The 26,415-nt window shown below is 42.3% G+C and overlaps 1 protein-coding gene across 1 annotated transcript in view; it reads right to left on the reverse strand.

Annotated features, from left to right (window-relative positions):
- Positions 1–26,415, reverse strand: part of MGAT4B (alpha-1,3-mannosyl-glycoprotein 4-beta-N-acetylglucosaminyltransferase B) — a 600,394-nt gene that overhangs the window by 194,391 nt on the left and 379,588 nt on the right. The window contains exons 6-7 of the mRNA XM_040344984.1: positions 15,504–15,617; positions 116–191 (exon numbers count right to left, since the gene is read on the reverse strand). Of these exons, the coding sequence (XP_040200918.1) occupies positions 116–191; positions 15,504–15,617 (190 nt within the window). The remainder of the gene's footprint in view (positions 1–115; positions 192–15,503; positions 15,618–26,415) is intronic.

Raw genomic sequence — 26,415 nt, forward strand, 5'->3', positions numbered from 1 at the left:
ACTTCACTTTGTATTTTTTTTACATATTGCAATGTGCAAGATAACATGACTGCTTTAATTTAGCTCAATCTAAAAAAACAAAACAAAACAAAAAAAAAAAAACAGTAAGACCTACCTGCACATAGTATGTACCCTTTGACTGGGCATACATCATTAAGAAGCAATAATCCAGATTCTGTTTTGTCCTCCACCTGAAAAACAAACATCGATTTACATTGATATTCCAATGGCATGTTTGAAAAGATGCAAGGGTAAAGATAATTACTTTCTGCTGGTGACTATTCTAGCATCTATATTTAGTGCCTGGGACAGGCATTTAATGATTGTTATTTACTTCTAATTAATCAGAGAGCATTACAGGTTGTGTGTTATTCCTGCAGTGTTGGTATATCCAGGGAATGCAGCTCAAATAAACAGTAAGTTCTAGTTTGGCTTATTGAGGCCACCCAGCAGGTGTTCCCTCTATTAGAATAATCATGACTGGATTATTCTTGACAAGTTTAATGCTGCAGTTCTCTTCAATTTGATGGTTCTCCTTCATGGCCCCTCCCTGCTAGAGTGTTGGAGATGTTACCCCATCTGTATTTTATGAAATAACTTATGATATACATCATTGGCAATGTGTTAGGGCCTGGAATACTCTCCTTTGAATTCATTAAAAGGAATATATAGTGTGTATTTTTATTTGACCCAAACTTTGAGTTATTAATGCAATGTTTATGTCTGGGCAGGTTCTCTTTTATCCAGGTCATGGTATAGCTAGTAGTGGTTAACTACTTTTAAATAAATTTGTTCTATACTTTTGAAGACATTTCACCACTCCCCCAAGTGACTTCCCTTAACCGGGCATAGACGGATCAAAATCCAGCCGATTCAGCAGGAACCAGCTGATTTAGATCCATCTATGGGCAAGTTTTTTGTACTAAAGTCAATTGATTAATTTCAGTACAACCAGCCTGTAATTTTTTTTTCAGTTCGATTACTCCAGATGTCTATAGCTATAGTAAATATAGTAAACGCTGATTGTCCAAGAACAAGATTGGAGGTGTGAAAGCTTTCCAACCTAAGAATATAGCCCAATCACGATGGTGCCATGAAATCTGGGACATGTGCCATTTGTCACATAACAGAAAGTTGTGGAATGCTGTTAAATTGCTTATGTAAAGGTGTTAAAACACCATTAGACATGAAAGACAAATGGTGTTGAAGATTTCCACCCCTTAGGGATGGTTGTTCCAGTTGGCACAGGTCACATCGGTGCAACTGTTGATGCAATTTGATAGTTTCAAATTGCAAGACAAGTTGCACCCTATTGTCCGCGATGGAAGCAGACAACAAGGTGTGACTCTGAATTGGAGTCGCACCGATTTTGAAAGTGGTTCTTACACTACTTTTTGCAAGTTCAGGTATGACTTGCATAGACGTCTGTGCATGGATTTGCACAGATGTCTTCCAAGTCCTGAAGTCGCACTGACATGCGGATTAGAAATTGTGCGAAGTGTCCTCTCTGTCCAAAATGTACATTCTCAGTATCTCCCTTGACTAATTAATGCCACAAAGGTGATCAGATAAATATAACTGGGCTACTCATTTGGATAGAAATGTTAGACTACATTGCTGATAGGCTACTTTGTTGATACTTATTTGCACGAAGGATGGCCTTTGGTTGAGTGGTAAAATGTCTTTATCATTATAAAAAAATTCTGTTTGAATTCCACAAACGACTACTAGCTATACCATTGCAGTATTCACCTTTTAAAGTGGTTGTAAAGCCACTTGTCATATCCCTACATGATCGACCGCCTCTCTCCTCTCCTGGGCTGACAGCTACAGCGGGAGAGGCCAAGAACTCCTGCTAACGTCAGCCAGGAAAAGAGGGGCAGCTGGTCACGTGAGCGCCGGGAGACACTCTGAAATAAGGTAGATATTGGCTTTTTTTTTTTTTTTTTTTTATAAAGGATACATAATAAATAAAATACATTGGGGCACATATGGTTACCTAACAGAGTGGCTTGTAGGAACATTACACTGTTATGAAAGCAGCAGTAGGAGAAGATCGGGGAGCAGACAAGCTGACAGGCAGGGAGGAGAGGTGGGAAGAGGACAGAGGAAAGCGGATGGCGGAGGCACGTAAACTGATCACAGAGTCAGGACTTAGCAGCCATGATAAACCATGGTCAGTTTACAGAGGGGAGAGCAGAACCAGGCAGGATCAGCCAGGTATTTCAAGTGATAAAAAGGGCCAAATTGCACAGCACAAGCACTCTGCTGTTATCCATGCTTTAAAGCAGGGGTCTCCAAACTATGGCCCCCCAGTTGTTCAGGAACTACAATTCCCATCATGCCTAGTCATATCTGTGAATGTCAGAGTTTGACAATGCCTCATGGGACGTGTAGTTCCTTAACAGATGGAGGGCCGTAGTTTGGAGTTCCCCGCTTTAAAGGATCCATTTTTTTTAGAGTAACAAACACTTTAAAGCTGAACTAAACCCATTGATTTAAAGTGTTCCCAAAACAGTTACATTCAAGGCATGCCAAGTGCTTAGGGTCTCAACCAAACAGTCAAGTCATCAAATGGCTGATGTCTTAACTAACATGTGCAACACTATGGCAACTACAACTCAAACAGAGGCTAAGATGACAGCTTCCTTGGCTGTACAGGTTAGGAGTGGGTTGTAGTCCCGCTTTAAATCTTTTTTTTTATGTGCCTTACACATTTTTAATGCTCTACCAAATTTTTGTCATCACAATAAATAAAATGATTTAAATAATTTAAGCTACTAACCTAAGCAAAAAATGCAATCAGTCACTTGTTAACAACTATAAAATAAACTGTAAAACAACTATAAAAAAATAAAATCAGCAAAATAGGGAATGCATGTTTATTTTAAGGCCTCATGCACACTGGACGTTTTTACAGCAGCTGTTTTTGGCAGTAGACATTTTTTTCTACAGTCAATAAACTCTCCATCATGTTATCCTATGTGTCCATGCACACATAGGCTGTTATCAGCAGTTTTGGGCAGTGGCGTTTTTGAGCAGTAAAAAAAACTAGTGGGTTCTGAGAGACGTTTTTCAGCTGTAAAAGCGCTCTAACGCTGATAAACGCTGATAAATGCCGATAAACGCTCAAAAACGTCACTCATCAGCGTTTAACGTTTTTGATCCATTGAAAAATGTTGCTTCAACAAAAAAACGCTAAAAAAATGAAAAACTCACTGCAAAGCTACTGACGTTTTTATAACTTTATTTTAACGTCCAGTGTGCATGAGGCCTAAAAGTCAGCCGATACAGAGGGTTAATTTCCTCAAGGCAACTAGACTGTGCGCTATGCAAATGCAGTTGCACTCATTTTGCCAGAGCGTAATAAATGTGGTAAAGTTCTGCTGTTTTCCATTATCCAATCATGTGCAAGGAAAAATATTTTTAAATATTAAAAAAGAAATCAACATCTTCTTCTCTTTTAAACATCTATATATATTGTGATCTAGGTGATGTTTAGCTCAATGGTAGATTATTATTTTTTAAATAAGTCAATGCTAGTCCAAACTGTTTTAAAGGCTTGTCAGCCTACTTTTGTTGAAACAAAAACAAAGGCTTTACAAGGTTTCCCATGCAGGGGCTTTAGCTTCAAAGCAAAAACTACTAGCCCACCTGGCAACATGTAGCAGCCCCGCCACTGTTAGAAATGGTCTCCCTGACCACAGGTTCCTCAGGCTACCTTAGCTTAAGTTGCAGTACCTTGCTGCACAGGGCCCACTCCTGGCCTCCAAATATGGTTCTCCAGCCCCCCCAGGGTTTGCTCGCTCTGTCAGAGACTTCCAAACCTCCCCCAGTCTGTTGGACCCGCTAGCACGGGTAGGAAACCTCGGCACTCCAGCTGTGGTGAAACTACAAATCCCATCATGCCTCTGCCTCTAGGAGTCGTGCCTTTGTTTGTCATGGTCTTGCAATGTCTTGCAATGTCTCATGGGACCACAGAGGTTGCCTACTCTTGCGCTAATTGCGTCATCTTTTTCGGCCTCCAAAACCCGCTCTTGGTCTTTCAGGCCCATGTAGCTGTGCCGACTTTCCCAGCCCTTAGGGCTAGCAGTCTCCCTCACAAGAGGGGCAGCCTGACAGGGCTCTGTTTCCAAAATGGAGCAACTGCCCTGAGCTATGCGCGGAATTGAAATTGTGCGAGTTCCGCTGAGCTCACACCATTTCATTCCCGCAGTCAGTGTGAACCTAGGCTGAAGGTTCCCGATCCGGAACTACCAAATCAGGAGAAAACAGAGCAAAGCATGGCAGAGCTTCTCAAACTGCAGCTTTGAGAATCCTGTGTCCTTTTTATACCAATTTGCTAAATTCATACCATGCAGGGCCTCACACTTGTATACTGTATATATAAATAAAACAACTCACAACTATACATTCCCTTTGATATTCACACAGATTACATTAGTTAAATTTGAGTAAGATAAATATATAAAAAACGGTAGCTGTTCACCACTCTATATATTAGAGGTTTTGTAAGTCTACCCTTTCAATACCACCATACGTCTTTGAACAGCGAAGTGGCAAAGTTATTTACCCAGTGCCATTCATTAAACTATCCGAGCGGCTCTGTACCTTCGGATCACTCGATTGGTCATAGCGTGGGTTTACATCTGCGAGCCCTCCCTCTTCTCTTACAATGGAGGAAGGGGAGGAAACAGAACGAGTCATTCATTATTCCTGAACAAAATACAACCACAGTATCAGCAGCTTTATCTCCCCTACTCTCAGGCCTCGTACACATGACCGAGTTTCTTGGCAAAAACCAGCAAGAAACTTGCTGGGAGATATTTTTTTGCTGAGGAAACCGGTCGTGTGTACATTTTCATAGAGGAAACTGACGAGAAACTCGACGAGCCAAAAAGAAAGCAAGTTCTCTATTTCCTCGACGGGAATGGATAAACTTGCCTTGTTCCTCGACAGCCTAACAAGGAATTCGACGAGGAAAACGATGTGTTTCGCCTGTCGAGTTCCTCTGTGGTGTGTACGAGGCCTCATACACTACTGAACTCCATAGTGTCTCTTTATGTGACATACATATTAACCCCTTCATCTCCATCCTCCCATTGTATGTCACATGTAAATTCCTCCACCCTTGTATCTAGTAGATTACACATCTCCATGTTTTAACCCCCTCAATACCATGTTTCTTCATTTCCAAAAAATTGTGTCAAAAAATGAGATCACCATGGGCTGCTTTTTAAAAAGCGGTCATTTTATAGCCAGATATTCTCTCTATAAGAAAGCATATCTAGTCTCTCTGGCTGATCTTCCTATTCCCATCCCTGGCTTAGAACAGCTCCTAAACCAACTTGCTGAGCATCTGTTCAGACAATAAAAAGCTTACAAAAATCTGGGAATTTCAGAATCAGGCCAATACAGAAAATATCTTGCATTGGCACAGGGATTGAGCATGCAGCTCCAGCTCTCCTATTCTCTGTGCGGTGTCTGTCACAGGGTGCAACACTTTTGTTAAGCAGTTTCGGACCGCCTACCACACATTTACTGTGGCAGAGTGGCCGCTCTGCGACGGATAACGAATCTAGTACCCCTGACGGTGCTGTGATTCGCTTTAGAACTGATCTGTCTACAGGTCCAGGCCAATGATTTTGGCTCTGGACCTGCTGATCGGTACTGGTGAATCAGAGATTATGTGCACATTATAAAACACAGGCACCGGTTGTGACACAGGCTCTTTTCTTGTGGAGCCCTTTTCAGTTCCAGAAAGAGAAGAGTCAACACACTGAGAAAAAGCAGCACACTTCACACAGTAAAGCACTTAGAAAGACACATTTAACCCCCTGTTCACATGTAACCCTTTCACTCCCTGTCACATTGTCATTAGGTAAAGTACAGTGTACAGATTTTTTCTGATCACTGTATAAGTGTCACTGGTGATGCTACATAGCGTCAGGGTACCAGTCACATATTCCTTAATAACGTTTTAACCCCCTGATTGCCTCCCAGTTAACCCTTTCACTGCTCTGTCACAGTGTCATTAGTACAGTGTTCAGATCATTTTTCTGATCACTGTATTAGTGTTACGGATGACAACAGACAGCGTTAGCATCAATCCCAGACAGCATCAGATTACCCACCACATATTCACTAATACATTTTAACCCTTCGATTGCCAATAACACACACTATACACCTCCATTCCTAGTATAGTGTCTGAACGGATTAATATCTTTGATCAGATCAGAACTATACTAGCGTCCCCAAAAACACAGCATTGGCAGGACTAGCCCCGACACTTGCCAGCACCTGTGTTTAGCCCCTCTGTCATTTTAGTGACCAAAACGTCAAACGAACTAATGAAGAGGACTACAGAATTCTGAGCATGACAGATGATGGAAAAGCCTGTCAGAATCAGGGTCAGAATACGAACCTGTAGAGCAGCGGCACCCTGACTGATAGCTCAGACGAAAGAGTAGTGGTCCCTGCTAATTTCAGGTGTACCCGACCCTGTGGCCAGTTTGCTGAGGTGGTACAATCGCATTATTCCTCATGCAGCAGAGTGACAGTATTAGTGCCACTCTACCTTCTGGTGAACTGGCGAGCACGGCCTAGTACAACCTGACCTTAGACACACCAGCACTGCAGTAACACTTGGTGACGTGGCGAGTCCCATAAGTGCAATTCAAGCTGGTTTGGTGGCTAGCACAAGTAGTGTCCTGCAGCCACCAAGAATTTGGACGCAGGCCCGTAGAGCCCATAGTGCCATTTATGCTGCGATTGCAAGTCCTAATTCGGAGTCAACAGATTCTGCAGCACCCGTGCCTCCCCCATTCACTGGCCAACCTAAAATTTAGGTGGAAACAGTCAATTTAACTCCCTTTGCCTTTTTTTTTTTTGCTGTTTATCACTGAAAATCTGTACAGATCTATTTTGCACCAAATCAATTTATATGCCAAACAATTTATTGCCGCAAGCCCAAATTCGAACCCTGCCAGACAATTCGAATGGAAACATGTCTCAGTTTGCGGATTTAAGACGTTTTTGGGCCTAACCCTTAACATGGGCATTGCTAAATTTATCATATGCCCATGCTCTTTGCTGCTGTGGCCAGGCATAGATACGAGAATATTGTGCAATTTATGCACTTCAGCGTCAATGAACTGTGTCATCCTTGTGTGGCACTGTGCGACCTAATAGCCGCTTGTAAATCCCCAAATTAGATAGGAAAGAGAGCCTGCTTGATAAATACAGAATTGATTGCAGTGAAGTGGAAGAACAAATGGGATGTTTTCATCCTGTCTTCCATTCACGCAGATATGACAGTCCAAATTGCAACAGCGACCGGTGTTGTTGAGAATTCCCTTTCTGTCCACGACTACAACCTTAACATAGGAGGGATGGACTTCAATGACCAGATGATAGCGCTGTACTTAATTTCCCGTAAAGCCAGACACTGGTACAAAAAAAGTGTCTGTATATTTATTCCAAGTGTTCAATGCTTATATACTATACAATGCTTTGGGAAGAAGTGGATCCTTCTTAAAATTTGTATCCAGAAGATGCTGTGGCCTAATTTCCCAATCCAGATACAGTGAGCTGGCTGCTGAGAGGCATTTTCAGGATGTCCTCCTTGGTACCCGTACCCAAAGATGTTGTGTCTGTAGTAGACGCAGATATTGGCGTGACACGTGCTATTTTTGTCCCTCCTGTCCTGGCAAACCTGGTTTCTGCCTTAAGGACTGTTGCTACCACCAGGGCAGGACTTAGGGTGGTGGGCTTGAGTGTTGAAGGGGCCCCTTGGAGCCGAGAATTAGGGGGGGGGATCGAAGATGTTGAGCGGAGGGGGGATCATAGTTGTTGAGCGGTTACGCTAGTATGCTTGTTTGTTTGGTAGATAAAGATTTTTTTTTTTTAGGGTGAACCCCCGCTTTAAGGCATGGGCCCCCTGGAGCAGAGAACCGGGGGGTGGGGGGGTTTGCTGCCGCCTGAAATTGAGAAACGGGGGGGGGGGCCTTTACAAAAAAGAAGAAGAAATAAAGAAATATATATATATATATATATATATATATATATATATATATATATATATATATATATATATATATAAAGGGGGTAGCCATCCGGGGCCCTGGGGACCTCTGGGCCCTTTAATAAAAAGAAAAAAGAAACCTCTGGGCCCTTTAATAAAAAAATATAAAAACATTTATAAAAAAATACATAAAAAAAGGGAGGTTGTCATCCGGGGCCTTTTAATAAAAAAAAATAAAATATAAACAAAAATAAACATTTATAAAAAAAAGGGGGGGTCAACATGGGGCCCTGGGGACCTCTGAGCCCTTTAATAAAAAACAAATATATAAAAAAAAAAGATTTTTTTCTACAAAAAAAAAGGGGGGGGGGTTTGCCATCTGGGGGCCCTGGAGACCTCTGGGCCCTTTAATAATAATAATATTATTATTATTATTATTATTATTAATAATAATAATAATAAACTTTTTTTTTATAAAAAATAAATAAAAAAGGGGGGGTTGCCGTCCGGGGCCCTGGGGGCCTCTGGACCCCTAAAAAAAAAAAAGGGGGCCCCCTATTGGGCGGGGCCCATGGTTTCGAGCCCATGGGCAAAAGATGATCAGGACAACCGCACTCCAATCCAACGTAACTTTAATGTAAAAAAAATGGAAACAGGCACTACAAGTCACAGCAACGAAACCTAGGACAGCTGACGTGTTTCACACTAACTTCAGTGTTTACTCATGAGTAAACACTGAAGTTAGTGTGAAACGCGTCAGCTGTCCTAGGTTTCGTTGCTGTGACTTGTAGTGCCTGTTTACAGTATTTTACATTAAAGTTACGTTGGATTGGAGTGCGGCTGTCCTTATCATCTTTTGTTCTTAACTGTGACATTGCAGCGGACATATCTGACACCTGAAATTTTTGACACTTTTTGGGGAACCAGTGATAATATTACAGTAATTAGTGCTAAAAATATGCATTGTGCTAATGACACTGGTAGGGCAGGGTTAATATTTGGAGCAATCAAGGGGGTTAAATGTGTTTCCTGCTGGTGTTTTCTAACTGTATGGGGGGCTGTGCAACTGAGGAAACACGCAGATCCATCTTCCTGCTTAGCAGAAAGAAAGGATTTGTGTGATCTCCTCTGTCAGAACGGAGATTTGCCTTGTTTGCATAGGCAGATCCCCATTCTGTCACTGTGGGGAACGATCGCAGTTGGCCGGCCAAACATCGAGCTTGCCAGACCCGCTGATTGGCTACCTCACTGGCCAATGGAAGCGAGTTCCCAAGCCGATGTACAGCTACGGCGATTCGTGGGATCGTGCCACCTTGCCGCAGTATAATGTCGGTGGCTGGCCGGCAAGCGGTAAAGGGCAGGGGAGAGATCTAGAGTCTAATAGACCCCAATTTTGTTTACCTGTCACTACCTATTGCTATAATAGGGGATCTTTACATTCCATGTGATAACAATAAAAATTGATCAAAAAAAAAAAAAAAAAAAAGAAAGGGGACAGTGTAAAAAAAAAAAAAAAAAAAAATAAGCAAAATAAATATAAAAAAAATAATAATAAATTAAAGCACCTCCGTCCCCCATGCTTGCGCACAAAGGCGAACGCAAGCATCTGTCTCATGTCGTATGTAAACAGCAATTGCACCATGCATGTAAGGCATTACTGTGAATGTCACTAGACCTCCTCTGTAAATCTACAGTAGTAACCTGTAAACGTTTTTTTAAATGTATGTAGTTTGTCGCCGCTGCACGGGCGTGTGCAATTTCAAAGCATGACGTGTTTGGTATCTATGTACGCGGCGTAAGATCATCTTTTATATTTTACCAAACAATTGACCAATATAGTGTGTTTTTGTGCAAAATGAAAAAAAATATGTTTCTATTTTAAATTGCGTTTGGAAAATCGATGAGCAAATACTGCGTGAAAAAAAAAATTGCAATACCCACCATTTTATTCTGTAGGGCAGTGGTGCCTAACCTTTTGAAGAGCGAGGGCCACTTAAGCTACTTGATAACCATTCGAGGGCCACTATGAGCGGAGCGGGCGGAAGACAGGTCACGGCTACTCTATAGGCCCTCCTATCCGCCCAGATAAAAGGGGATGAATTCTCTTCTGTTTTTCGGATTGGAGGTAGGTGGGCATAAACAGACATCTGTCGCTCTATAGAGGTGAATTAGGGGTCCCATTTGGTCGGGCGGATCTTGTGAAAAGGGCCTAAGACTGCTTTCACACTGATGTGCTGCGGTATACCCACACCGTGGGTGCAGTGTAGTGAACCTGTGTCTATCCTGAGGGTTAGCTGAACTTTGCCATAGACTTCACCTGTGGCAAAAGCCGGCACTGTAGAGGAAGCATCGGCTTATGGGGCTCTGCTCTGCAGCCGCTTTCTTCCTCTACCACCAGCTTCATTCACAACACTGATGCTGTGGTATGGCTGGTTGGCAACCTGTCATCTGGGCTTGCCAACCCTCCATTCCAGAGAAGGAGGTCGCGGGCCACATCAGAGAGCACCGCGGGCCACATGTGGCCCCCGGGCCACTGGTTGGCCACCCCTGCTGTAGGGCTTTTGCTTTAAAAAAATATATATATAATGTTTGAGGTACAAAGTAATTTTCTAGCACAAAAAAAGTGTCAGAAAGGCTTGGTCTTCAAGTAGTTAGAAGAGTGGGTGATATGTGGATGATGGGCATAAAATGCAAAGACAATTCAAATCCCTTTTTTGGAAAGCAGACACCCCAAAGTATTTGTTGAGAGGGATGTTGAGCCCATGAAATATTTTATTTTTTGGCACAAGTTTCTGGATTTTTTTTTACACAAAGCTGTCACTTAACCACTTGCCGACCGCGTCATAGCCATTTTACTGCTACAGCGCGGTTGAGTTATTCTGGGAGGACGTCCCTGGGAGCGATCACTTGTAAACAAACCGGCGTCATTTGATGACGCCGGTTCCTCCCTCTCCTCTCTGTACCGTTCGGTACAGTGTGAGAGGAGGGGGGGGGGAGCGGGTGTCAGCAGCAGCACTGTGGCTGGATCTGTGACAACTGCAGTCACAGATCCAGCCAGTCATCCATCCATCCCAGCTCAGCTATCCCTGCGCAATACTCTGCAATACCCTGCGCAATACTCTGCAATACCCTGCGCAATACTCTGCAATACCCTGCGCAATACTCTGCAATACCCTGCGCAATACTCTGCAATACCCCAATACTCTGCAATACCCCAATACTCTGCAATACCCCAATACTCTGCAATACCCCAATACTCTGCAATACCCTGCGCAATACTCTGCAATACCCCAATACTCTGCAATACCCTGCGCAATACTCTGCAATACCCTGCGCAATACTCTGTAATACCCTGCGCAATACTCTGCAATACCCCAATACTCTGCAATACCCTGCACGATACTCTGCAATACCTCAATACTCTGCAATACCCTGCGCGATACTCTGCAATACCCCAATACTCTGCAATACCCTGCGCGATACTCTGCAATACCCCAATACTCTGCAATACCCTGCAATACCCAAATACTCTGCAATACCCATTTTTTTTAAAGCGCCCCTGTCCCCGTGTGCTCGCATGCAGAAGCGAACGCATACGTAAGTCCCGCCCACATATGAAAACGATGTTCAAGCTACACATGTGAGGTATCTCTGCGAACGTTAGAGCGAGAGCAATCATTTTTGGCCCTAGACCTCCTAACTTTACTGTTTTTTTTAAAAACACGCGTTCAAAAAATTTCTGCGAAAATACCATGCGAGATAAAAAGTTGTAACGGCCGCCATTGTAGGGTCTCTAGAGTCTTTGCTAAAAAAAGCATATATAATGTTTTGGGGTTCTATGTAATTTTCTAGAAAATAAATGATGATTTTTCCATGTAGGAGAGAAATGTCAGAATTGGCCTGGGTGCTTTAGAAAGCCTGATGGTGCTCCCTGCATGTCGGGCCTCTGTATGTGGCCACGCTGTGTAAAAGTCTCACACATGTGGCATCGCCATACTCGGGAGGAATAGCAGAATGTGTTTTGGGGTGTAATTTGTGGTATGCATATACTGTGTGTGAGAAATAACCCGCTAATATGACAGAAACTAGATTTTTTTTTTGGCATCAGCCATAACACAGCTATGGCAGGACTCCTTTACTGCAAGAACTGTGATACCAAAGTAAGGAAAAATCTTTCCCAACATGAACACAGAGAGATCATCTAACCCTCCCCTACTGAATCAAAACATGAAAAGAAGTTTAATTTGGCATTTCTCTTCAAATTTGTTGCATAATATTTTCAGTAAGCTGTAAATACCCAATGAGCAAACCTTGTCCTTCACTTTAAAACCTTTATTGCCAGCTTTTACCCCCACATACTGTTTGATTATCAAAAGTAATACAAAAATCAGGTACACTTAAAAAAAAGTTTTGTATTACTCCCTTTACTTTGCACATTACATTGAAAGATATGTGTTGCCCATAGAAAATAAATAAATCAGATTCTTCATTCTTAAACCTAAACTAGAACAGTGACAATTAAAAGTGAACAAAAAAACAGTATAAATAACAAGGCCCACTGCATTCCATGTATTCACCCGGCAGTCTATCGGTAACCTACATCAGCGGCAGCAGAGGAGGGGACACAACATTCCTTGATAGAGAGATAAACAATGAAGAACAAAGTCATTTATAGGCTTCAAGTGGCATTAAAAAAAACTTTTGTCTGTAACTTCTGCATGCCTTTGAAAAACAGCAGCCAAATCTAGATGTCAAGGTTATTTAATAGGCTTGGTGTTACTAAGCTGGAGCCAAAAAAGCCATTACAATTTCTCATTCTTCTATCCGTGCTGTGTCAACTGTCATTCAGATTCTATTTTTGAAATATATATAAAAATATGGGGGTAATAGGTTTATGATATATTATACTGTTAAAAGTATTGGGACACCTGCCTTTACACGCACATGAACTTTAATGGTATCCCAGTCTTTGTCCGTAGGGTTCAATATTGATTTGGACCACCCTTTGCAGCGAGAACAGCTTCAACTCTTCTTGGAAAGCTGTCCACAAGGTTTAGGAGAATGTCTATTGGAATGTTTGACCATTCTTCCAGTAGCGCATTTGTGAGGTCAGGCACTAATGTTGGACGAGAAGGCCTGGCTCGCAGTCTCCACCCCAAACTCGCTCATCCATGTCTTTATAGACCTTGCTTTGTGCACTGGTGCGCAGTCATGTTGGAACAGGAAACTGTTCCCACAAAGTTGGGAGCATGAAATTGTCCAAAATGTCTTAGAATGCTGACGCCTTAAGAGTTCCCTTCACTGCAACTAAGGAGCCAAGCCCAACCCCTGAAAGACAACCCTTCACCAAATGATTTGGACCAATGCACAAATCAAGGTCCATAAAGACATGGATGAGCGAGTTTTGGGTGGAGGTACTTGACTGTGGCGACTGCAAGCCAGACCACCTCATCCAACATCGGTGCCTGACCTCACAAATGCACTTCTGGAAGAACAGTCAAACATTCCCATAGACACACTCCTGAACCTTGTGGACAGTCTTTCCAGAAGAGCTTAAGCTGTTATAGCTGCAAAGGGTGGGCTAACTCAATACTGAACTCTAAGGACGAAAACTGGGATACCATTAAAGTTCACATGTGTGTGAAAAGGCATATTGTCGGTAAAATTCAGAAGGCAGTCACATCACCACCATGAAACACAAAAGGTTTGGGGAAAAAAGTGGTCATCATTAATGTGCATCCTTAGTTGGAAAGTTGCAGTGGCAACATTCATGCAGCCTTTTAGTTTCACCTGATTCAGGAAACATTTCATCTTGTCACTTGCACAGTATAAGCATAATCTAATCTCTTGAGAAAAGGACATACTTTCCAGTTAAGCTCCTAGAATAAAATCAAGTTGGGCTGAGTGTTCTGCAACCATTCATAGGGAGATTTGTATTCTATTAATGAATACAAAGCTCCTCCTATTGGTTGAGCCAAAGGTCAGGACATCATCCGTCCACCTCTCCACCTCAACGCCAATCAGAGGAATCTTTCTATACATTCATAGAATAAAAAGCTCCCCAACTGCGTTCTAGGAGTGAAATGGGAAGTTCCCATTCTGCTGCTAGGACAGTTTATAGAGTGCACACAGCTGCTGCATCGGTTAGTGTAGTAAATAGTTTGTTTGAACCAGCTTGCTCCAAATCAACTTGAATTTAAACTTCACTAAAACCTGGAAATAAGCTTTAACCATCGATGGCAGAGCTCGATTGATGTACATATTAATAGCACACATTTAAAAAATTTAAATTTTTTATAATTTAAAGCGGAGCTCCACCCTAAAGTGGAACTCCCGCTGATCGGAAACCCCCCCCCCCCTCCGGTGTCACATTTGACACCTTTCAGGGGGGTGCAGATACCTGTCTAAAAACAGACTCGGGCAGACTGCGGGCAGGACGTCACCTCCCCCCCCCCCCCCATTGTGCTCTGGGAACACTCGGCTCCCAGAGCACAGCGGGAGCCAATCAGCAGGCGCAGCGCAACTCGCGCATGCGCCGTAGGTAACCGGGTAGTGAAGCTGGAGCGCTTCACTTCCTGGTTCCCTCACCGAGGATGGCGGGGGGGCAGCAGAGTGACGAACGATCGCTCGTCCTCTGCTGCGGACGGTGCTGGACTCCAGGACAGGTAGGTGTCCTAATATTAAAAGTCAGCAGCTGCAGTATTTGTACCTGCTGGCTTTTAATTTTTTTTTTTCAGCGCACATCCGCTTTAAAATTGGTAATATCACGCACATGTGCAGCAAATTTAAGTAGTTTTTAGTACAACCAGTTTAACCTGCCCTCTCTATGTCAATGAAAGATTTTCAAAGAAATACCATTTCTCAAATTAGGTAACTGATGGTAATTATGACCAGCTTTGAACTGGCGTACAGAGGACTTCAGAGCAATAGCAGCATTCAAATCTGCTAACTGCGGTGCACTGTCAATAAAAAAGCAAACAGAAACTGCTGGGGAACTAGTCTCTTGATTCCCCATCAGGCTTCGCCAACTCCTCAGTGCAGGCACCAACCGATTCATGTTTCTTAAAGGTACATGAATTGGGCACAAGCAAAAACACTTTTGGTTCTGCAACCCAATAGAATTCTAAAGGGTTTCTACACAGAAAGCTCAGGCATATTGCAGACTTTATGCTGTCAACTCCTGGAGGATCAAAGAAATTAGCTACTTCGGAGTGCAAAAACCTGGCTACACATGCACAGATGATCACAGACACTACCCAAGCTTGGACTATAATGCACAAAACATTGGCGAATGAATATGGCGAATGATGGGATTTTTATTTATGATAAAGAACATATAACAAAATCAGAAACAAGTGTTGACATCATTTCTTCTGCAACGTCATGTGCCCAGAAGTGCAGGGCTGTGTCTGAGCCATCAGCTATGAACAGTCTGCCTGGAGTTTTTTTGTACACACACATTTTATTTGTGCATTACCTGACTCGTTCCCTGGGGTCTCCAAATGATTCTCGTAGGCGTGAAAAATCTGGGTAGAAGTTGGGAGATGGGGATATAACTTCTAGAAGGCCTGACTGGATTTCATTTGGGAATCTAGTTGATAAACCAAAAAAAATAAAATAAATACATATATATGGTTTCTATCTTTATTTTGTTTCATTTTTACATTTATTTAAATAGCAACAACAATTTACACAGTATTTTACATACATATTGTAAATTCACATGAGTCGCTCCCCTCAAGCGCTGAAAATCCGAGGTCCCAATTTCACATGCATACATACAGGTGCATCTCAAAAAAATGTAATATCATCAAAAAGTTTATTTATTTCAGTAAATCAATTCAGAAATTGGAACTCATTTTATATATATTTATTACACACAGAGTGATATATTTTAAGTATTACTTTTGTTTCATTTTGATGATTATGGCTTACAGCTAGTGAATACCCAAAATACTTGGTCTAGGCTCCTTTTGCATGAACTACTACATCAATGCGGCGTGGCATGGAGGCGATCAGCCTGTGGCACTGTGGGGTTATGGAAGCCCAGGTTGCTTTGATGGGTCTGGTGTCTCTCACCTTCCTCTTGAAAATAGCCCACAGATTCTCTATGGGGTTTAGGTCAGATGAGTTTGCTGGCCAACCAAGCACAGTGATCATTAAAGGAGTTGTAAAGGATTTTTTTTTTTTTTGCTGAAATGACTGGTTACAGGGTATAGAGACATAATAGTTAACTGATTCCTTTTAAAAACGATTAAAAATAGATAAACATCAATCATATAATGTACTTGTAGTTTTTTAGTTTCGTTTTTGCATGTTACCCTGCCTCTGTGCTATACAGAGCCATAGAGCAGTGATGGTTTGGAACATGAAACTAGAAACTCCCAGTACTGTGGTCATCAGGAAACAGACAACCAGGAAGTGTCCAGAACAGAGAAGAATTACAGCAACATCAGAGAAAAAACGAACAATGAGGACATGAAACCAGGACTGCAGTAAGGTAAAGGAAGCTATTTAGCTAAAAAAAAAAATTCCTTTAGTGACCCTTTAAGCCAGGTATTGGTACTTTTGGCTGTCTGGGCAGGTTCCAAGTCCTGCTAGAAAATGAAATCTAAAGCTGGTCAGCAGAGGGAAGCATGAAGTGCTCTAGAAATTCCTTGGCTGACTTTGGACTTTTTAAAACACAGTGGAACAACAACAGCAGATGACATGGCTCCCTAAACCATCAGTGACCGTGGAAACTTCACACTGAACCTCATGCAACTTGCTTTCTGTCTCTATCCACTCTTCCTCCAGATTTGGGGACCTTGATTTCCAAATGAAATGCAAAACTGACTTTCATCTGAAAAGGAGGACTTTAAACCACTGAGCAACAGTCCATTCCTTTGACTCTTTTTTTTTTTTGTCAAATCATCTTTTTATTTCTTTTATATACAAACAACAAAAACAACCAGTACAACATACAACCCAAGCCCGTAATAAGAGGGAAGGAAAAAAAAACATGCCCCCTCCCTCCAGTAAACCAGAAATACCTCCAGGATATCAAACCACCTCCATATTTTTTCAAATTTCCCTATACAGCCTGTAAAAAAGTATATTTTTCCTTAATTAAGGTTTCCCTTACCGGTACTTGCATTTTCCATTCCGCTACAGTAGGTGGAAATGGTGATAACCAATTTTGTGCTATGAGCTTCTGGGCCTGAAATAAACTTCTATTTATAGAAACAATATTTTTCTCCTTAGCCCAGGTAAGATGCTTCTAACTTTCCCTCTGGTTCAGAAGTGCCTTGACACAAAGAACGCGACAGTTGTAGCCCAAGTCCTGGATATGTCTGTGTGTGGTGGCTCTTGAAGCGCTGCACCAGCTGTAGTCCACTCCTTGTGAATCTTCCCCAAATTAATTAATGGCCTTTGCTTCACAATCCCCTCAAGACTTACACCCAACTCCCCAATAATATGCTTGGATACAGCACTCTGAACAGTCCACTTCTTTAGCAAAGACATTTTGTGACTTGTGGAGGGTGTCAATGACTGTCTTCTGAACAACTGTCAAGTCAGCAGTCTTCCCCATGATTGTGTAACCTACTGAACCAGACTGAGAGACCATTTAAAGGCTCGGGAAACCTTTACAGGTGTTTTGAGTTAAAGGGGAGTTCCAGCCATTTGTATGTTTATTAAAAGTCAGCAGCAACAAAAAGTGTAGCTGCTGGCTTTTAATAAACAGACACTTACCTGCTCCAGCGATGTGCCGGCCGGGGCTCCGCTCCTCTCCCCCCTCCCAGGCCGGCGTCTTCATTCTCAGTGTGGGCACCCGGACGTGACAGCTTTCGGCATCACGGCCGGGCACCCACTGCGCATGCGTGAGTGGCACTGCGCATGCGCGAGCGGCGCGGCCCCGCGCCGTGTAATTGGCCAGGAGATCGCCTAGCACCTGTGACGTGTCCTAGGCGATCGCCTACAGCAGCCCCTTCCTGAAGGCGATTAAGCTTAGTTGCCTACAGGAAGGCGGAAGTGGGACAGGAAGTCCCACTCTTCCTGAAGCCCCCACTCCCCCCCCAAAAAAATTACATGCCAAATGTGGCATGTAAGGGGGAGAGGAGTGGGTTAAGAGGAAGTTCCAAATTTGGGTGGAACTCCTCTTTAATTAGCGGATTAGAGTTTGACACCATGAGTCTACAATATTGAACCTTTTCACATTATTCAAATTTTCTGAGATACTGAATTTTGGGGTTTAACTAGCTGTATATAGCAGCGGAAAAGTTCCACTTTGTACAGCAGCATAAAGGGAGGGGGAAAAAAAGGACACTGCTACTTCCGGGGCCTACATTTTGGCTGCATTTCACAATGTATGCATATAAATGTTTGTGATCACATTTACAGTGCATTTAGAAAGTATTCAAACCACCTTCACTTTTTTCTATTTTAAAGCCTGATGCTACAGTTGTTTAACCACTTATTCCCCGGACCATATTGCTGGTCAAAGACCAGAGCACTTTTTGCGATTCGGCACTGCGTCGCTTTAACTGACAATTGCACGGTCGTGCGACGTGGCTCCCAAACAAAATTGGCGTCCTTTTTTCCTCCACAAATAGAGCTTTCTTTTGGTGGTATTTGATCACCTCTGCGGTTTTTAGTTTTTGCGCTATAAACAAAAATAGAGCAACAATTTTGAAAAAAATGAATATTTTTTACTTTTTGCTATAATAAATATCCCCCAAAAATATATAAAAAAAACATTTTTCCTCAGTTTAGGCCGATAGTATTCTTCTACATATTTTTCGTAAAAAAAAAAAATCGCAATAAGCGTTTATTGATTGGTTTGCGCAAAAGTTATAGCGTTTACAAAATAGGGGGTATTTTTATGGCATTTTTATTAATATTTTTACTAGTAATGGCGGCGATCAGCGATTTTTTTTCAGTACTGCGACATTATGGCGGACACTTCGGACACTTTTGACAAATTTTTGGGACCATTGGCATTTGTATAGAGATCAATGCTATAAAAATGCATTGGATTACTATAAAGATTCCACTGGCAGTGAAGGGGTTAACACTAGGGGGGCGGGGAAGGGGTTAAGTATGTTGCCTGGGTGTGTTCTAACTGTAGGGGGGGGGTGGCCTCACTAGGGGAAATTACATTGTATGAACAGAAGATCAGCATTTCTCTCCCTGACAGGACCGGGAACTGTGTGTTTACACACACAGCTCCCGGTCCCCGCTCTGTAACGAGCGATCGTGTGTGCCTGGCGGCGATCGCGCCCGCCGGGCACGTGCACGGGAGCCGGGGCGAGTGGGGGGCATGCACGCGCCCCTAGTGGCCTGCGCGAGAGCCGATGTATAGCTACGGGCTCTCGCGCAGGGGAGCCGACCTGCCGCCGTATAACTGCAGCGGCTGGTCGGCAAGCAGTTAAAATATATTTTTTCTCATTAATCTACACTCAGTGCCCCATAAAGTGATTGCAAGGGTTTGTTAAAAAAAATGTTAAATAACAAACATATTATACTTATCTCCACTGTGTAGTTAATTTTGCACAGAGTGGCCCAGATCTTTGACTTCTGGGGGCCCTTGTAGCGCTGGTAGCACCTACCCACATCGTATAACCCCCTAGGAGAAGCTTTCTCCCGGGGGGGTTACCTTGCGGGCGCACTCCCGAGTTCCAGGATTTGCGTCTATAGACACCGAATGTAGGACTCGGCCCCGCCCCCGGGTCCCTGGATTTGATTGACAGCAGCGGGAGCCAATGTCTGCGCTGCTGTCAATCTATCCAATCAAGAGCCGAGGACCCCGGGCAGAGAGGAAGAGCACATCTCCGGCGGGGGAATACAGGACTCAGGTAAGTAAAACAGAGGGGCTTGGGGGCCGATCACTGACAGAAGATTTTTTACCTTATTTTGCAAGGATGCATTAAGGTGAAAAAACATGAGGGTTTACAACCCCTTTAATGACAAAGTGAAAACAGAATTTTAGAAATGTCTGAATTGTTTAAAAAGAAAAAAAAATAATAATATCACAGTGACAACACTAAAGAAATTAAATTATACTTTGCTACAATGTAAAGTAGTGAGTAGACAGCTTGTATAACAGTGTAAATGTGCTGTGCCCTCAAAAAAACAACACACAGCCATTAATGTCTAAACCGTGAATGGAAAGCAGGTGTGTTAAATTTGGTGTCATCGCTCTCTCACGCTCTCATACTGGTCACTGGAAGTTCAACATGGCACCTCATGGCAAAGAACTCTCTGGGGATCTGAAAAAAAGGATTGTTGCTCTACATAAATATAGCCTAGGCCAGTGATGGCGAACCTTTTTAAGCCCGAGTGCCCAAACTGCAACGCAAAATCAACGTATTCATTCCAAAGTGCCAACATATACAGAACTTGATGAGCGTGGGATATGATGTCTGGGGGTGAACATGGGACACATCAGAAATCATTGTGTATTCACTATGTAGTAAGTGTTTTGTACAAGAAGATCTAAAACTAGAACACATTTGACAAAAGTTACATTTTTTGGAAGCTGTCCTAGCATTGTGCAATCACTATTCTAACTATACATTAATATTCAATACACTCAAGTTGCATGACAGGTGTACTTTAAATTACTAGTTGTTCAGTAGAAGCACTGGCTGGATGATAAACAAATCCTGTTACAGGGGGTGACATGCAACCAGCAACTCTCCAATGCAGCAGAACTTGCCAGTCCCCCCATTCCCTGCTGGCACACATTATGCTCTCTTTGGTTAAGGCATGTTGAGATCTGTAGTTCTACTCCAGCTGAAGACATACTGGTTGTCCTGCATTGCTGTAGCAGAAGACTACTTAGAAAATCTCTCATTCCTGACTATCTTCATAGTCCTCAATGTCCAGGAAACATCCTTCTGAAAGTGAACATTCAAAGACAACTGTAGCAATGCTTTACCAATGGTTCACTCACAATGCCTGTGCAGTTCAATGCACGTCAAATGCAAACTCCAAGCAACATCTCTACACCTCTCTGTATAATGCCAGTGATTCTGGACTGTCTGTCATGTGACTCTGGTATCATGAAATACAGAGGGATGGCAGGGACAAAAACTATATGTATTTACATCTCACACTGTACTGCAGTGATCTCTGCAAAATCTAGCAGGCATTCCCAGTCAGATAAACCTGAATAGCCAACACAAATCATGAGACATCTGCTGAAACACAGATAGCAAATAACACAGACAACATATAAACAACATTATTCTGACCATACAATTCCATATTTTGTGGCAATGTTGGGAACAAGAAGAAAAAAAAAGTCCCCAAGGAATAGATTCTATTTGAAAAGGCACAGAAACAGTGTACACAGCTAAACACATTTATTCCCCACACAGCATGTACACCTACTTTAACGATTGCCACAGCACTCCAATGCATCAGCCGACTCAGTCAGTTCCCGGGCATAAGAACGGCCTGTGATTGGGCAGCTTCAGTAGGCACCATCACGGCCCCCCATTGGCTCAATCCCCACCACGTGTTCTGCCTGCCATCAAACCCGGAGCAACCCTTCATCTCGTCCACGCCCCATCCTAGACACGGCCCCCCATTGGCTCAATCCCCACCACATGTTCCGCCTGCCATCCAACCCAGAGCAACCCTTCATCTCGTCCACGCCCATCCTGGACACATCATCCCTAGCTCCAGAGACTTATGGGAGATGTAGTTCTATGTGAAGGGGAGCAGTGGACGCGATATACCAAGTCAGTACAGGATTTTCTTGGTGGCCAAGACCATAAAGCGGTTTAACAGGACAAGTTCCACTCAGAACAGGCCTTGCCATGGTCAACCAAAGAAATTGAATGGACGTGCTCAGCATCTTATACAGAGGTTGTCTTTAGGAAATAGACGTATGAGTGCTGACAGCATTCCTGCAGAGGTTGAAGGGGTGGGGGGTCAGCCTGTCAGTGCCGCACACACCATCAAATTGGTATGCATGGCTGTCATCCCAGAAGGAAGCCTCTTCTAAAGAGGATGCAGAAGAAAGCCCGCAGTTTGCTGAAGACAAGGACATGGATTACTGGAGCCATGTCCTGTGGTCTGATGAGACCAAGATAAACTTATTTGGTTCAGATGGTGTCAGCGAATGCGGCGGCAACCAGGTGAGGAGTACAAAGACACGTGTGTCTTGCCTACAGTGAAACATGGTGGCGGGAGTGTCATGGTCTGCATGAGTGCTGCCGGCACTGGGGAGCTACAGTTCATTGGGTACTTTGGACAAAATTTGGAAATTGTTGCGTAGGGGTGTACTCACTTTTGTTGCCAGAGGTTTAGACAATAATGGCTGAGTTTTGAGTTATTTTGAGGGGACAGCAAATTTACACTGTTATACAAGCTGTACACTCACTACTTTACATTGTAGCAAAGTGTAATTTCTTCAGTGTTGTCACATGAAAAGATATAATAAAATATTCACAAAAATGTGAGGGGTTTACTCACTTTTCTGAGATACTGTATGTGTGTATGCTACAGAGCACAAAAATATAACATTTGTCAACACCAATAACATGGGGATTGGTGGCAGTAAGCCCTCTGCCAACAGCCCCCCTGATTTACTTAATGCTTTAGCACTGAGCCGTGATACACCACTGTTCCCTCTTTTGAAGTCTTATGCCCTGTAAACACGAGCGGAATTTTCGTCGGAAAAAAGTTGGATGTTTTTTCCGATGGAATTCCGCTCAAGCTTGGCTTGCATACACATGGTAACACAAAAATTCTCTGAAGTTTCGAGTGTTAAGAACGCGGTGACGTACAACACTGCGACAAGGTGAGAAAAAGAAGTTCAATGCTTCTGAGCATGCGTTGAATTGTTTCCGAGCATGTGTGTTTTTTTCCCCGTCGGAATTCCCGATAGGAATTTTTTCCGTCAGAAAAATTGAGAACCTGCGCTCAAACTTTTTCTGGCAGAAATCCCGACAGTAAAAGTCTGATGGAGCATACACAAGGTTGGAATTTCTGATGAAAAGCTCTTTTGCTGGCAGAATTTCTGCTTAGGTGTATGGGACATTAGTATTTTTTTTCTTGTTATTTGATTTTTGGCTTGTTCATTTTGGAATTTTTTGCATATATAGTTTGTTCATATTTTTGCATATGCATTCATTACAGTTTATTGGGTGAAGTGGTGTTGGTTATTGGTAATATCAAATTTTAAATTTTTATACCATACATATTGTTTTGTATGTGTTTATTTCGTGAATTATAATACACCCATTATGTATATAGTTTACCAACCCAGGTAGGTGTCTATTTGAGTTCCCTGATGAATGATAACACTACACAGGGACTTGTGTTTTGCTACTGTTTTTCTGGGGGGAGGCCAGAGGTTGTATGTATTTAATCTGCATCTTTGGGGTGTTGTACATTTGTATGGTGTCATGTCATTTATAAAAAGGTTACTGTTCTATTATACATACATTCTTTGTGGTGCAGAAGTCTGTTTGAGGGGGTATTGGTTTTTGTGTGTGTTTTGTATTTTATTGTGGTTCCACTTGTCTGCACACCTGGTGGTGCTGGTTTGTTCCTTGAATATAAAGCACACACTCTAGGGCGGATTTACGAACACAGGAGCAAAGGTTGTATTTATCACATATTATTCCCCCCCCCCCTGCAAAGGTCTATGGGTAACAAGTCCACATGTTGCTTTGGTTTTCGTTAATCTGCTACTATTCTGGTAAGTGGTTGTGGATTTGTTGATGATCTGTCTTCATATACTGATTCAACAAATAAACTGCTGTAATGTTAAATTGCCTTCCTGACCTTAAAACAAATAGTCTTAAAGAAAATTACAAAATCAGCTCAAACATGGAAGCCAACAGCCTTCCTAATTTTAGTGCAACAGCAAGAGCTACCTGTGGGTCGGTGTAAAATATTCTCTGACTGATGGCTCTTCCATCCAAACAGAAATAAAAGAAAAATCAATGTGTTGGGAACAAAGCACACTCTTAGATAACTTCTGGTAATTTTAGCAGCCAGCTCTACACAATGAATTCATTACAAAAAGTCCATTATACTCTGATAACTATCCATTATGTGGTGTATTGGCAGGAACTGCCGGTCAAATCGCATGCTGTAGTCTCAGTTCAGTAAGAGGGGCCTGAGGCAGAAGGGGAGTTACTTTTCCACTTATGTTCCATTTTTAAGAGGTCAGTCAGGCGTCTCGTTATACAGCGGCGGATTTTATCTTAATTGGATAGCATTAAAAGGAATGCCTGATACCGAACCTGATGTGGCAATCTGTACCTTAGTACCAACTCTGGCTATCTTTCTAGAAATATAATAGCTTTAGTAGACATGTTAAAACTATTACAACAAGAATAATGTAACAGCAACAAGGGGACATTTAAAAAGTATTCAGCCATGCAACATTTGTATATAAAATAATCACAAAACATGACCTAGTTGTAGTTTTCAAAATACTTTCATGACAAGTTCCATTCCAGAGATCCCTATGCATACACATGTAGAAAGGAGATACAATATTTGAAGCTGTGCTTGGTCACTCAACCGCTTAAAGGCAATCACTTTACAGGACTGAAACACGATAAAAAATGCAACTCCCATGATGCAAAATCAGCTTCTACTACTGTTTTTTGTGTGTTGTGCTTCCAGTTGATGCTTCGTTATTTTAGGTGCAGTAGCTTGATATTTTTGTGCATAACCATTTTGTCAATATTTGCTGGATTTTTATGCAAAATAAATGTTGATTTTTTTTAATTAAAGCTACCAGCTGTCTTTTTTTCTAAACGGAGTCTGGTAAAAGAGCATGGAATCAGTACAAGATTTTCTGTCTTTTTCTGTTAAAGGTTCCCTTTTTTTTTTCCAATGATTTATTTTCATTTTTTTTCAGACAATTGTACATCAAAGAAGTATATCAACATTCCATAAACATATCTTGGTATGATGGGTATTGCTGGAGAATCACATACAACTGCATTTAAAAATTTTTTAATAACCTCAAAAAGTTTATTTTTTTCAGTATTTTCAGTATATTTCAGTATTTTCAATTCAAAAAGTGAAACTCATTTGTTTTATATAGATGCTTTAAATACAGGGAGATATATTTCAAGCATTTCTTTCTTTCAATTTTGATGATTATGGCCTACAGCTAATGAAAACACAAAATTAAAGTGGTTGTTAAGGCATATATTTAGGTCTATGCCAGCCCCTCTATTAGAGGCTGGCATAGCACACTGTGTGTGTTTTATTTAAAAATGAGTGTTCTAAATACTGTATATCAGCTGTCTTCAGGCCGGTCTCATAACTCGCGCCTCCTTTGCAGCTCTGATAGATGTCTTCTGTAGAAGGGGCTGTGATCTCTCTCTGACGTCAGAGGGAGATCACATGGCCGCTTATCTCCTCTGCAGAAGACATCTATCAGAGCTGGAAAGCGGCCATGAGACACGTGTCTAGACTTAAGATAGCTGATATACAGTATATAGAATGCTTGTTTTTAAATAAAACATACACAATGTGCTATGCCAGACTCTAATAGACAAAATTTATATTTAGTATTATTATTATACACGATTTATGTAGTGCCAACAGTTTACACAGCGCTTTACAATGTATAGGGGGGACAGCACAATTACAGTACAGTTCAATACAGAAGGTACAGGAGGGCCCTGCTCCTAGAGCTGACATTCTAAAGGGAGGGGGTTGTGGTACAAAGGGTAATAGCTTCAGAGAATGATTTGATGGGGGTGGCTCAGGGACAGTTAGACTGAATAAATTAGTTTTCAGGGATCTCCTAAAGGTGGACAGGGTAGGGGCTGATTGGACATACCGGGGCAGGTAGTTCCAGAGGATGGGAGAGGCTCTGGAGAAGTCCTGAAGGCAAGCATGGGAGGAGGTAACAAGGGAGCTAGAGAGTAGGGGGTCCTGGGAAGAGCGGATGGGACAATTTGGGCGATGTCTGCAGATGAGGTTGGTGATGTAGATGGGGGCGATGTTGTGAATGGCATTGCATGTTATAGTCAGCATTTTGAATTTTACACAGTGGGGTAGGGGAAACCAGTAATGGGATTGGCAAAGAGGAGCAGCACTCATAGATTGGTTAGTGAGGTGTATTGGTCTAGCAGCAGAATTCATAATAGACTGAAGGGGGGATAGCCTACTTAAGGGTAGGTCATTAAGAAAAGAGTTGCAGTAGTCAAGGCGGGAAATAATCAAGGAGTGAATAAGTTGCTTTGTGGTGTCATTAGTCAGGAAGGGTCGAATTTTGGAGATGTTGCAGAGTTTAAGGTGGCAGGGTTTAGCCAGTGATTGGATATGGGGGGCTGAAGGAGAGGTAAGAGTCAATGATTTGTTTGAGGAAGTGGTGTGACATCCATACCGATATGTCATTCAGTAAGTTTGAGATCCGTGAG

The sequence above is a fragment of the Rana temporaria genome, chromosome 3, assembly GCF_905171775.1.
Source record: "Rana temporaria chromosome 3, aRanTem1.1, whole genome shotgun sequence".
NCBI classification, from domain to species: Eukaryota; Metazoa; Chordata; class Amphibia; order Anura; family Ranidae; genus Rana; species Rana temporaria.